Below are 14,025 nucleotides of genomic sequence, written 5' to 3'. Positions count from 1 at the left end.
ACGTACTTTCAGTGTGCACACACTGCACAGCACTACATCTCTCAAGTGATGTATTCCTCACAGGCACATATTAACTCAGTACAGGCTCTAATCATGCTTGTACTGCACAGCAATGTTCTATCCCTGCACATCCAGTGTACAGTCTGAAGTGATTGTCTTTGCTCAGTGAGTGTGAGCAGGAGGTCGACTGCAAAAGCAGGCACCTTGAAGGTGTCACAGCAGAATGAGATACCTTGTATTTGCAGGTTGTCTCTCATTTCTGTAGCAGGGGTTCTAGGAAAAGATCCATGAATAAATATGGAAACCGAAGCCTGGTCATTAACTCAGATCCTAGCTGTCGGGATGTTGCAAGGAGTGGAGATTCAGCCAAGGAACCGGGCACCCAGGCCAAACTTCTGCAATACATCAAAGACCATACCCCAATCCACCTTGTTAAATGATTTTTCTGCTTCAAGGGACAGAAAGACTGCTGATCTACTCTTTTTCCTGGCTATGTCAATCAAACGCAGGACATGTTTTGTTTTGTCATCTGGTAGCTTAGCTGAGAACAAAGCCACCCTGATCAGAGTTGATCAAATCAGGAAACAGCCTGTCCAACTTATTGGACAGTACCTTAGCAAGGAGCTTGAGCTCCCAATTAAGCGAATAAATTGGCTTATAGGAAGGACAAAGCATTGGATCCTAGCCCGGTTTAGGGATCAGTGCAATAGAAGCCTTGGTCATGCTATTGGTAGCACTCCTATTGGTAGGTAAGTCATTAAAAAGGGCAGTGAGGATGGGGAGAAAATCTCTTGTAGAATAGTGTGGTAAACCCATTGTTACCTGTGGCTTTAGAGGGCTTACGTTGTTTAATGGCCCCCAGTATCTCAGACATTGTAATAGGTTCATCCAGTACTGTGGACATGGCAGAAAGGCGAGGGAGAGTGTGATGTGCCCTGTACAATGAATGGTACATGGAATGGTAAGGTGTGGAGTTTACCTTCAGTGGTGTTGTGTGTGGTGCCATTGCTATCTCTAATCTCACAGATAAATTATTGAGTCTGGTATACCTGCGGTTCATGGGCCAACATGCTACCTTCAAGTTTTATATGGAACAGCAACTTTAATGTTAGAACCTAACATCAAATGTGACCAAACTGGGAGCTGTGATGTTAAGAGCCTACTGTCCCTCCCAGTTACAACAATGGTGCAGGTGGGCATATGCTTTGTCAGATTAATTTATGTTTTCATGTGGCCAATTCTATGTACACTCATTTTCAACCTAATTCGTTCTGGGAACTGCACCACATAATACTTTGTTGCTTGTTTATATTTTTTGTTTTGATATAGGATTCGGGCCGGTTAGCCCCTGACTGCGTCCCCAACAGTGGCTTGCAGGTCTGCTTACCACTTGTTTCCACAGGGGTGGTGAGTGATGCATTTACGTATATATACGTCACCTAGGCTTGTACACCAGTCCTTTGTTCTTTCTTTCAGACCTTGACAGTTGCTGGGCATATATACGTGATTAGTACCCTTGGGATTGACGCATTAGGTTAATTACCAATTCGTATAGTTAATTTTGGCACTTTTTGTATCACTAATCTGTTAATTCTGGACGTATAGTAGTGAGAACGGACAACTTTATTGGTCTTGCTTCGTTCTGGTTTGGGTATATCAGATGTGCCTTTTATATGTCTCTTCCTATCAGATTGCCCTGAGACGTATTTTATTTCACCGTGGAGATCCTCTTCCCAGTGGGCTTCAACTGTTTTTTTACTCTTGATTTGATTCTGGAACCACCTAAGTATCGATTAATAGGTGGGTGTGTCTACTAATATAGATCTTACAGATGGTTTTGGCTGAGTCTTTATTCTACACATGCACAATCTTTTTGTGAGAGTATGTGGTTCTAGGGTGTTGACACGTGTGTTTCTGGTCCTCTTATATTTCGGCTTGGTTTTAAGTGGTCGCTCTTCTTTATCTTTATTCTTTTTGGTACACTCTATATTACTTGTTCTTTTGCAATTGACAGGATCTATTATATGGGAGTCTATACTGATCCCTGGGCTTACTTCTTTGTTTTGTGCTAAGTATATAGCTCTCATTTAGTCTATAACTATTGGGAAAATTCTCTTCTACAACACATATCTGCTTTTGAGCAATTTTTCGGGTGATTTTCATTGGTTGTGAGAACTCGGTGTAATATATATTACATATGTTTTATCAATATAAGAATTGGTTATTTTGGATGGAATATATTGACTGTGTATATATTTTGTGTTTACAGCCTTCAGAAAGTCTGAGTACTAACTATGTACAGACGAAACACGTGTTGGCTACTTTTCACATTTGGATATGAGCTTGCAAAATAACAAACAAGAAAGAATACTGTGTACTCAAGCATCGCGACCTGTTCATCTTGTCCTGTGGAACTTTGTATCACTTCATGTCATCATGAATCGTTTGTGACCGTTTATTTAACTTGGAATAATATTGGTCCATACTTTGTGTTACCTTTAGGACCTATTATACATGTATCATGGGTGTGCTGTACTGCTTTTTCTTTGAAATTTAGAAATGCACCTAACATTATGGAGTGACCAAGTAGCATACCAAACTTTGAGATTATTAAGTAAGCTTTCCACTTTTTAATCAGCATAAATTATTAATAAGTTGCTGGAAAGAATTGATTAATAGTGATCGTCGTTGAGCCCAATTTGCAGGTAATTTAGTAGGCTTTTTAAGTTAATAATATGCAAGATCTTGAAAATGTGTTGGTCTGACTGAGTTATTTAAACACTGAATTGAAGTCTTTGGCAATGCCACTATAGAAATGTTGTTCCTTGAATTAAGCCTGACCGGGACATCCCTGAGAAGTTTCCTTAAATAACCTCTCTATCCAATGTTGAATTAAGACAAGAGATTTTGAAATTTAGGATAGGATTAAATCCTTTGTATGCTATACTATCTGTGACTTTTTTGGTAAAACAAAATAGTGTGTACTGTTGGTATGCCTAAAATCAGAATTGCACTACAGAGCATCTATAAAAATATTGTACATTATTAGTAAAACTAAAATGCAGCCTGCTAAAATCATTGTTCTTCAACTATGGCTCGTTGAAGCCTACAAAATTTCTTATGATAAATGTTATTTTTTAGCCGGACCATTGCTTTGTACTGTGATAAAAAGCTGTAAAGAACATCTTCGATTCATGTATCATGGTCTTTAGTCATATGCACTGAATCAATCACCTGTACGGTAAAGTTTTATTGTTCTAAATTGTACTTTATTGCCAGTTGTAAATAAATATGTCGTTTTTATATGATTAATAGACTGTCTTACTAAACCTATTTATCAATGAGTTTATTGGGAAACTCGGGCCGATTCTGATGTGGTTCGGAAAGCATTCCTACCAGCATTCCTACCACTTGGATCGGGTGAGTCCGACCGAGTGATTTGGATGTATACGATTCGGTAGGACTCCCATTGACATCAATGGGAGCTTGTGTTCCGAACGATAACACAGGCTCCCGTTGAAGAGAGGGGTGGCTGGGGAAAACCTTGCACCCCGTGGTGCCTGCCATACTGAACGGTTGGAAAGTGGGGTCCCTTGGGTACCCCCACAGACCTGATTTTGAGGGCCCTCGGGTGAAGGGGGCCTGCTACGGGCCCCTAAAGACAGATTCCGGCAGCCAATTCATTCTGGACAAACCAAATCGGAATGGCTGTCCAAATCGATCATCGTAATCACTCGCTCGGAAACAGAGTCTGAAAGACTCGGGCTGTCCAGATGCCTTTCGGAACCAATTCGGTCTGCTGGAAAAGTTTCCAAGCATTGTAATCGGTCATTGGTAAAACTGTACAATTCAGTAGGAAACAGGGGTTCCAAATCGGATTCGACAATACTGAATCCTATCCGGAGCCTTTCCGTACGACATCGGAATCGGCCCCTTAGTGTATGATTCTCCCTTTAGTGTACTACTTTTTAATTCTTTTGTGTGTCTTCAAACATCTCTTGTCACTTTAGTAACGCAGGTCTCACTTGGATTTCTGTGTTTGAGAAAAGAATTTGATCTGAAGTTGTCTTTGTGGAGAGTGGATCTTTCTTTACAATATGTTTCAAGATTATAGAATGCTTGAGAGCCATTTACCCGCGGCGTCCGTGTTTGGCGGGCACGACTTTTGCTGGAGCTATCCTGCAGAACAGTTGTGTTCTTTGGAGCTCCACCCGCTGACGCCATTTCGAGCCTTAAGAATCAATAGACTCGTAATAACGACCCACTGGTGTGGAAGTACCCTCCACGTGGTTTCCTCTACCCATCACTGCATTGAGGTAAGAGGTATAGAAGGACTGGGACAGTTAGACTGTCCTGACGAAGACCGGTGTGACCCATTTATCTAGGGCACGGATCAATGGTCGAAACATGTTGACCACCGCAGTATAAGGAGTAGTGTTTGTGGATCTTGACTTCCTGCCTAAACACGTACACATCCTTCACTCTATTTTAATCCTGACCTTGGGACCCTGGAATAAAGTACTTGTGGGTACCCATGAGCCAGTTTTAACGAGCACTTTCCAACTGCACTTTAAGTCTATCACTTACCCAGTCCGGATGGACAACACTAATCGTTGTGATCACTGTACATCACTTATATGTTGTTTGTATTTGTTGGTTTTGAGTAGTGTGTTTTTTGGTCCCCCTCCCTATGCTCCGCCCCCTGTGTGGCTACGCGGGGGCGTATTGTAAGCAGACCCGATGATGAAGCATGTCACACACATTGTGTGTGATTGAGGGCAGTTTTTTTCCTAATAATTTTGTTTTTCACAGTTCTGTCCACAGTGTCTGTTGTTCCCCACCCCTTTTGGTGTGTGTACTATATACTTGGGGGTTGTGGGGTGGTGGAACTTATTTTTGGACCCTCTCCCCTCTTTTGTGACGGAAGCCATTTACCCTAAACAGAAAATGAGCTGCAGATATGGCATGAGTCCCAGCCTCCTTATTGTTTTCCTTTCCTCCAAACCTCAACCTCTACTGATTTCTTGGCCACTTGAAGCAGCAGAATGTGGCCAAATCTTTTCAGCAAACTCCTTGTTCTGTATGCCACCATCATTGGCATATCTGAATGGGTTAACTCTTAGGCTTCAATGACCCACCTAGTTAACTTTGTTGTTATAGAGAGTCTCTATTTATGGCCATGACCATTTGGGTCTCATCCACTACAGTCCTCGTCCCCTATTGCCTTTACACTTAAATGGTCTACTCTAATTAAATGTAGGAGTCTATGAATGATCAAGTGCTGGAGAAAAAGTTATTTACCTGTAACTAGAGTTCCCCATCATTGGTATCTGTCAAGATTCAGGACTTGTTAGAACTCGAAAGTTTAGGCACAAATAGTTTGGGTGTTGAACTGGTACCGAAGCCAAAACAAAAATGCACATTGAGAGGTATCTACCCAGTACCTGTGAGAGTCCTATATACTAGCACTGTCCTATCTTCAATTGCTGCTAACCCAGAAGTGTAACCAAGCCATATCTTATATTAATTTCCATGCCCCTGTCTTCCACAGTCGCTATGTCTAAACACTTCTGAATGTATACAATGCTCTAAATACTGGATACGGATCAGTTTGCACCATAACCTGTGCTTCTGCTTTTTGTTGCTCCCTAATATTCCTGACATTACCTTTCACAGACATGAATACAATCTGCTCTCTTCCCTGATGAGATATGGTGTCAGATGATAGACTGTCTGTGCTCCGACAACTGAAGATGGTTACAAAGTATTATGTTTTTTAAGGTTGTTTAACAGAGACAAAAGGGTGTGGGTTAGCTGTTAGTTTGCAAAAGGAGAGGAGAAGGTTAAGAGAAGAAGTGTCACATGTGTAGGTGCAGTGGATAACAAATCTCATTTCAGTGTTTTCGAAGGAAATGCAAAAGGGAGCACATCGTTTATATGTACAGTCAATCAATCAATCAGTCAAAGAGGACTTATAACGCTCTGCTAATCACCCATGAGGGTATCTACGTGCTTCCTAGAGAGGGTTCAGTTGAACAACATGGTCTTGAGTCCCTTCCTCAATTCCAACAGAACGGAGGAGGTCCGGAGGGGAAAGGGGAGGTAATTCCATGACTTCGCGGTGAGGTAGGAGAAGGAGCGTCCTCCACTGTTGCTTCGGCAGATGTGGGCAGTGTGAGCAAGGGAGAGGGAGGTGGAACGCAGGTTTCTGGAGAGTTGGTAGAAGTTCAGGTGGGAGTTAATGTATGCTGGTCCTTGGTTGTGTAGGGCTTTGTAGGCGTGGATCAGCATCTTGAATTGACATCTGTCTTGAATGGGTTGCCAGTGGAGCTTTTTAGGTGGTGGGGTAGTGTGAGTTCACTTTGGGAGTTCGAGGATGCATCTGGCCACTGAATTCTGTATGATTTGCAGTGTCTTCAGGAGGTGCAAGGTGATTCGTACGTAAAGTGCATTGTCATAGTCCAGCTGGTGACTAGGACTTGACTGACGGTTCCTCTGCTGTTGACAGGGAGCCATTTGAAGATCTTACGAAGCATGCGAACAGTGAGGAAGCAGGCGAAGGAGACTGCGTTGATCTGTTTTTTCATGGTGAGCTTGCTGTCCAGGAGGATGCCAATGTTGTGGGCATGGTCTGTCGGAGTAGGTAAGGGTCCTAGTTAGTAGCGGCTCACATGGATCAAGATTTTGGGGAGGGCAGGCGGTAGTAAAATAAAACGTACCTTATGGCCGCGTCTCTCGTCATCCCTCCTCGTCATTCATCCCTCCATCAGGAAGCACTCAGGCTCCCCTTAGCCAATCACAACTCTGAAATGCAGCATTGTGATTAGTCTGAACGCCGTGGCTCGGCGCTTAGCCAGGGACTGGGTGCCAGGCTTTAATGTAGCCAGGCTTTAATGCAGCCTGGTTGGAGAACATGCAAAGTGCGCATGACTGTTTGGCCAGCCTGAGAAGGCCGTCCAAACAGTCATGCACACTGATAACAGTGTATACCACTCGTCGTGGGTGCCTGTTATTCCCCCTAGCTCAGCCCCCAGGACACAAAATAAAATGATAATAAACCATGGTTTAATATTGTTTTAGTTTATTTTTTGCTGCTGGAAGGGAGGGGGTGGGCAACGCTCCGGAGGAACTGCCGCTGGTCCTAGTTCAGAAGGTGACCAGTTGTCGCTCCATGGAGAGGTGTTGTTCCCGAAGATGCACACTTCCGTTTTGTCTGTGTTGAGCTTTTGGCAGTTATCTTTCATCCAGTCGGCGAAGCTCGTCATGCCCCTGCGGAAGGTCCATTGTGGTGGAGGGGGTCTTCTGATAGTGAGAGGATGAGCTGGATGTCGATGGTGTAGGATATGATGTGTAGTCCATGGGTTCTGACAATGTTGGCCAACGGGGTCATGTATGTGTTGAACAGTGTAGGGCTGAGGGATGAGCTTTGAGGGACTCAACATATGATGGTCTTAGGTTCTGAGGTAAAAGTTGGTAGACAGATTCTCTGGGTTCTTCCTGTGAGGAAGGTGGCAATCCATTTGAGGGTGTCTCCTTGGATTCCAATGTGGTGAAGCCTCTTCAAAGTTGATAAGTGTGTGGTGGGATACGGTGTTGAACGCTGCTGAGACGTCGAGGAGGATCAGGGCCGCTAATTCTTTTGGTCAAGAAGGGTTCTGATGTCATTGTTTATGCCACAGACACTCTCCTAGTCACATCTCCCAATTGGAGTAAAAATGTGTGGGCCCAATATTGCTCTGAGCATTTTCGAAAGTTTCATTGTTCTGGGGACATGCAAAGGATTGGACTTGGCAATTGATACTTTATGGTTCCGAAGCAAGCTTGCTTATTTTAGTTTCAGTCTCGCTGAAAACACCAAGAACCATCAATATGAAGCACAATTTTGAAAGTTAACAGGTTGGCAGATTGGCACAAAGTGTGCATTCAATTATGACATTATGTTACAAATAGCACCAGTTGGTTAACGCCTTCTACTGTTGTAAAGCAGTAAACCATTCTTAAATGGAGAAACTTTCAGAAATGTGTTTCTAAAATGCATAATTTTACCTGCCGCTGCACGCTTGCGTAAGCTGCTGCTGCTTTCTGTTGTTTTATAATTTTAAAAACTCACTTCACGCGCACTTGCACCGCGCTGCTCGACTTAGGACGCAGTCGCTTATTTGCGCATTGGGGACATCTTCTGGGGTCATAGCTAGTGTAGCTCTTACCTGCACTATAATTGTACCGCCACTCGCACTTTGCGGGACCTAGGACTTCTTGGAAACCGCATTGCGATATTTTGGCGCCATCTTGGGTGTGGGTAGCCAGGAGGTGCCGATTAACTGGCGCCATCTTGGGTGTGGGGCTAGAGATCTGCCTCGCAGGACTCCCGCGCTTATCGGCTATATAGGATGTGCCACTCCCAAGCGCGCAGCGGTGGCGCGCAATGGGCGCACCAGAGGTAAGCCCGTTTGCGCCCATTCGCGCACCGGCCGCGCATAGTGCCAGTCATGCCGTCCCTGACTCTCACACTCCCGTCACCTATTCCAGGACTGAGTTAATTCAGTTACGCCAAAATCCCAAAGCTAGCCAGGTGCTGAACACCAACTCCGCTAAGCTGGAGGCGCTGTCCTGTGGCCTGCTTAATGTCCGCTCGCTTTGTAAACACCATGCTGAAATCACACTCCTTATAGACTCTTACAGGTTGGATGTGCTCTTTCTAACTGAGACGTGGACCCGAGCGGACAGCGATGTAGAACTTGGATTGGCTTGTCCTCCGGGCTATAAAATCTTGCATTGCCCGAGGCTGGGAAATAGAGGTGGAGGAATTGGTCTCATTTTTAGAGACTCCTTGACCTTTTCCCTATTTGAGGTCAAAGCGATCCAAGGGTTCGAACTTACGGGCTTCTCGCTCAAAGGGCACAAAGGTGTTTTGCACTCTGGACTTCTCTGCTACAGACCACCGGGCTCGGCACTATCTAAGATACCAGATCTGGTAGACTTAATCTACGATCTTTCAAATTCCCATACCAGACTTCTTATCCTGGGGATTTCAATCTATGGCCTAATGGGCCTTTAGACACGTCCTTTAGGGAACTGTGCCAGGCATGCAGCAACCTTCAGTTGCAACAGCTGGTACCATCGCAGACCCATTTGAAGGGCCACGTCCTAGATTTGGTTTTCTCAGAATGCTCCCAGGTGGTGATTAGGGAAATAGCGTTTCAATGCTGGACGGACCATGCATTAGTTCACTTCTCCCTTTACTTGCCCGTAGACTCTCTCAGAAGAATGGCCTGGATTCCATCAAGGCCAATAGGCAGTGGTCCAAACTTCTGCATAACCCTAATCTCCCTTCCTTGCTTCCCGGAGGTTTTGAACTGAGGGAGAATGTCGAGGCGAGCTATTCTAGCTTGTGCCATCAGATCACCAACTCGCTGGACACGCTGGCTCCTCTACGTAAATCTAGAGCCAGGCGAAGGCCCGCCATGCCATGGTATTCGAGCAACCTTCTCCAGTTTAGACTCCGGTGCAAACAGGCAGAAAGGGTATGGAGGAAGTCCTACTCTGAGACTGACAAATCTCGATACAAATCAGCATTGCTGGAATATAAAGCCCAGATTAAATGCGCCAAAGCTGAATACTTTGAGGCCACACTGACACACGCAACTAACAAATCGCAGGCTCTGTTTAAAATAGTAAACGACCTTTCTAGGCCGGCCTGCGCAGCTAACAACATTCCAGCCTCTCAATCTCTGTGTGACCACTTGCAAAAGCGTTTGAGGATAAAATTGCGAATATTCTGAGTGGCCTCTCTACTCCAGACACCTCTTGCTTGCAGTCCGTGGATACCCCTGCATTATTTCATACTGTGGCCGAGTTGGAAGAACAGGCAGTCCATCGGCGGCTGGAGAGCTTCTCTCTTCCTTCGTTTTCTGAGTTTTGTGCTCTAGCATGTGGGGTGTCTTCTGGCTCCCCTCTTGATCCACTCCCGCACAAATATTGGAAATCCTTTCAGGAGGAACTCTTCCAGCCTCTATATTCCATCTGCCTCCAGTCCTTCAGCACTGCCATGGTCCCCGACAGTTGGAAGCTTGCAGTGGTTTCCCCTCTCCTAAAGAAATCCACTCTTGACCCCACCTGTCTGTCTAATTATCGGCCAATCTCGTTGCTTCCTTTCCCAGTTAAGATCATGGAGAAGCTTGTGACTCGGTCTCTATCCAGCTTCCTGGAAAATAACATCTGTCTGGATGTGGCCCAGTTCGGCTTCCGGCCGGCCCACGGCACGGAGTCGGCACTGGTGGTCGTGTTGGACACCCTTCGATCACGGGTCGACAATGGTCGATCAGCCTTTCTAGTGCTGCTCGACATGTCGGCCGCGTTCGACACGGTCAGCCACTCCATTCTTATCAACAGGCTGGTGGAGGCCGGGGTAGCAGGACTTGCACGAGATTGGCTAATTTCCTATCTACAGAATTGACACCAGGTGGTGGCTCTACCTCCTTTTTGCTCAGGTATTAGGAGAGTGGGACAGGGTGTCCCTCAGGGGTCAGCAATTAACCCCATTCTGTTCAACCTTTATCTCTGCCCCCTGATTGCCTTGATTAAATCTTTAGGCATCTCAGTGATCAACTACGCCGACGACACCCAGCTCATTTTCTCCCTTGAAGGAGAAGGAGAAGATGCTGTATCCACAGAGACCTTCCATCGCTGCATGAATGCCACTGCTGACTGGTTAAAACACAACTCGCTCCAGTTTAATAGTACTAAGACCGAGGTACTCCACTGCTCATTAGACTGCGTTCCGCGTCCTTTACCATCTGATCTTTGGCCTTCTTCCTCCATGGGTAATGTGGTGGCGGCGGCTTCTGCCCGCAACCTTGGAGTCATGTCTGATTCTAATCTTCAGCTGGATAGCTTTGTGAACAAAACCATCTCTACTTGCATGGTGCTACTTCGCACCTTGCGGAAAATCCTCCCCCTGCTTCCGATTCAGGCTAGGCCAGAGGTGGTGCGTGGCATTATCCTTAGCAGGATAGATTATTGCAACGCACTGCTTCTGGGGGCACCTGTCACTCTGATCAACAAGCTGCAGCGCATTCAAAACATGGCTGCGAAGCTGGCTCTTTCTAGGCCTCGTGCTGCCTCCTCTTCCCTTGCTCTTAAGGATCTCCACTGGCTGCCAGTTCAACAGCAAATTCTTTTTAAAGCATCCTGCCTGGTCTTTAAAGCTCTACATGACCAAGGCCCAGTCATGTTACACAACCTCTTCTCTTGGTACCACGCAGCGAGACTTTTGCGCTCTTCATCAGCGTATCTTGCTGTGGTTCCAAAGATCCAAAGGCTACGGATGGGGGGCCGATCCTTTAGATACGTGGCTGCCAAGCTTTGGAACTCCCTCCCCCTGTCCCTGAGAAGCCTGACGGACCTCCCCTCATTTAAGAAAAACTTAAAAACCCATCTTTTTTCCTAGAACAGCATAAAAAACGTGACAATGCAGGTGGTCAGTAGAGTCAAAGCGCCAGGATACCCTCTGGGTGACAGTTCGCGCTATAAAAGTGCATAATACATACATACATAATTCTCAAATAGTCAGCAGCGTTGATTTGCCATTCGATTTTTTTTCTCTAAATCTCATTTACCTTGTAGAGTGCTAGAAAGACAATAATAGATTTTTGAGCACCATGAAGTAAAATTCAAAGTCCCTCCTTGGTCTCATCAAGAGAAAGCTGTTGGTTTAGGCCTACAATGCGGAATGTAGCGTGCATGTACTAGCACAATGTGATGTAATCAGCTATTGAATCAATTATCGTTAATCTCCCTTGTTTGTTTTCCTTATCCATTTTTAGCTGTTCATACATAAAGACAGGATTGTGCATGTTATTCAACTTAAGTTTTGTATATGTTTTCCATGGCCAAACGTTCTTTTTTCATTTTCCGGAGAAAGCCAAATGAAATTAATTTTGAAAGTAGACGTTCCTTTTCAACCTACCAAGTCTGTCATCCATCGACTATAAAGGTCTCCTTCAAAAAGGGTGCAAAATAAATATTAGCATTATATAAATGCACTCCTAAACAAACAGCTTAAGAATTTAAACTAAATAGAATTCTACTTTATGGTATTTTGCAGAGTTTTGATTATTTTTTAGTGCTGGGGAGACACTAATAAGAGTAAACCAAGACAACTATAAACGTTGGTGTTGCAGTTGGTTTGGATATTAACTCTGTATAGTTTGCGTCGGTGTTGCTTTCTTTTATTTTGTAATCTTATTTTGTGAAACAGTTTTTGTATCTAGAAGTAATCCACTTTCTTTCTGAAAATGTGCTTTTATCAAACTAAAATTACTTTCATCCTTCTTTCCTTTCCCTTTTTGTGTTTATTATGCTCTTTAGGTAAAAGCAACATGTTTTTTTCTAATTCCCAGTGTTATTTATTTCTTTACAGCAATGTCCTCTTATCTTTTCATCATTAAAACCGAGTTGCCTGCTGCAATTGCGGGGTTTTTAAGAGGTGACCACACCGGGTAAGCATAATACTTTAAAATAAAGCAGTGAAACGCTGTAGATAGTGAAGTGGTTAATGCAGGAAACATGTCGCCTCTAATTTGTTGTAGGTATTTGGAACTTTTTTTCTTTTTTTTTTTTAGAGCAGTTGCTGCATTAGTTCGAATCGCTTGTGTCCGAGTTTAATTTGCTAATATTCCAATGGGAAATCGTACAATATTTGTTGTGGATCAAAAGTACCAAATGCCATAGTGTAGCAGAAGACCTGGTTTAAAATTTGCTGTTTTAAATTGAATATTGCTGTTCGAGTAAGTGTGTCCTGTTACAGAACATAACTGAAATACCTTAGAAGTATTGGATAAAAGCTCTACTTTTTCCCCAAAAATGTAAAGACATTGAAATACAAATACACCTTTTTATGGACTTGGAGTTTGAATCAATATAATGAACCAACATTTTTCTGTCAGGTGGCAGTTGCTATTAGTACAACCCTTAACTTTGCACATATTTAAAAATTTTTTTTACTTGTTTGTGCACAACAACATTGATGGCTCATGTCCCAATATCAATAATGTCATAAGATATGTGCATCATGGGGCTTATTTAGAGTTTGGCGTACTATGGGTAACTCATCCCGTCACTAAATGTCTTCCACTCAAATGAATTTCATATTTCACTATACTAATTCAGCATAAACCCTTTATGGGTCCGGGGTAGCGTGCTACTCGCCGAAAAAGCGCTTTATATGGGGTAGTAAACTCTACTTAAATGCAAACCTTTTTAGGTCGAGCCTAGCTCAGCGCGCATGCGCTGCTCTAGGAGAGGGCCTCTTGGAATCACTCCAGACTTCCCAGAGACTTCCCTGTGTGGGTCGGACTCCTCCCACACATTCCATTGGCCTTTGCGTGTGGCTTTCAATAATAAAAGCACGCAAATGCACCCGTCCCGCCTTTCCACACGTCAGTTCTTGTTATTATTATGCTTCTCTTTACAAAGTTACAAGATATGTATGTATCTATGCACCTGTTTATGAGAGAGTATGGTAGTTGGCACAGTCCTGTTTTTCTTCTGCATGTCTACTAAAGACAGTATCAGAGCTGCTGTAGGGACACATTTGTGCTGTGCATGTATTAGGTGCTTTACGGGTGCCCCCTGCTCAGCAGTTTCTGGCCTCTCTCCGGGGACTCGCTTCATACTACACAATCCTTTCAATAGACTCGCCGCAGTAGCCGTTAGAGAGCATGCTGGCTCAGGGTTTGCTGCTCTGGCCATGTGTTCCCGCTGCTTTCCAGGTATCTCTGAGATGTGTGCCGAAAGCTGTCTGCTCCACTCTGCAGGGCCACCTGTGTAAATGCGGGGGAGTCTCGATATCTCTGGTCACCTTAAGCACCGTCTGGATCCGGCGTCCTTCCAGTGCCACATACAGGGCAAGTGTGATCTGCGACAATGCACACAGATAGCCCTGGCTTCTTGCAGGGCATGCAACCTAACATGACATAACATCTCGTTGCTGCGATATTACAGATCTCCGAAGCCCCCTTATTT

At 44.3% G+C, this 14,025-nt stretch overlaps 1 protein-coding gene across 1 annotated transcript in view; it reads left to right on the top strand.

Annotated features, from left to right (window-relative positions):
• The window catches only part of SLC38A6 (solute carrier family 38 member 6), a 459,688-nt gene that overhangs the window by 245,252 nt on the left and 200,411 nt on the right, over window positions 1-14,025 (top strand). Inside the window, exon 6 of the mRNA XM_078660337.1 lies at window positions 12,422-12,500. Within this exon, the coding sequence (XP_078516463.1) occupies window positions 12,422-12,500 (79 nt within the window). The remainder of the gene's footprint in view (window positions 1-12,421; window positions 12,501-14,025) is intronic.

The sequence above is a fragment of the Lissotriton helveticus genome, chromosome 9 (genome assembly GCF_964261635.1).
Source record: "Lissotriton helveticus chromosome 9, aLisHel1.1, whole genome shotgun sequence".
Classification (NCBI taxonomy): Eukaryota; Metazoa; Chordata; class Amphibia; order Caudata; family Salamandridae; genus Lissotriton; species Lissotriton helveticus.
The sequence above is the reverse complement of the archived record's forward strand: the minus strand, read 5'-3'. Positions and strand labels throughout refer to the sequence as shown.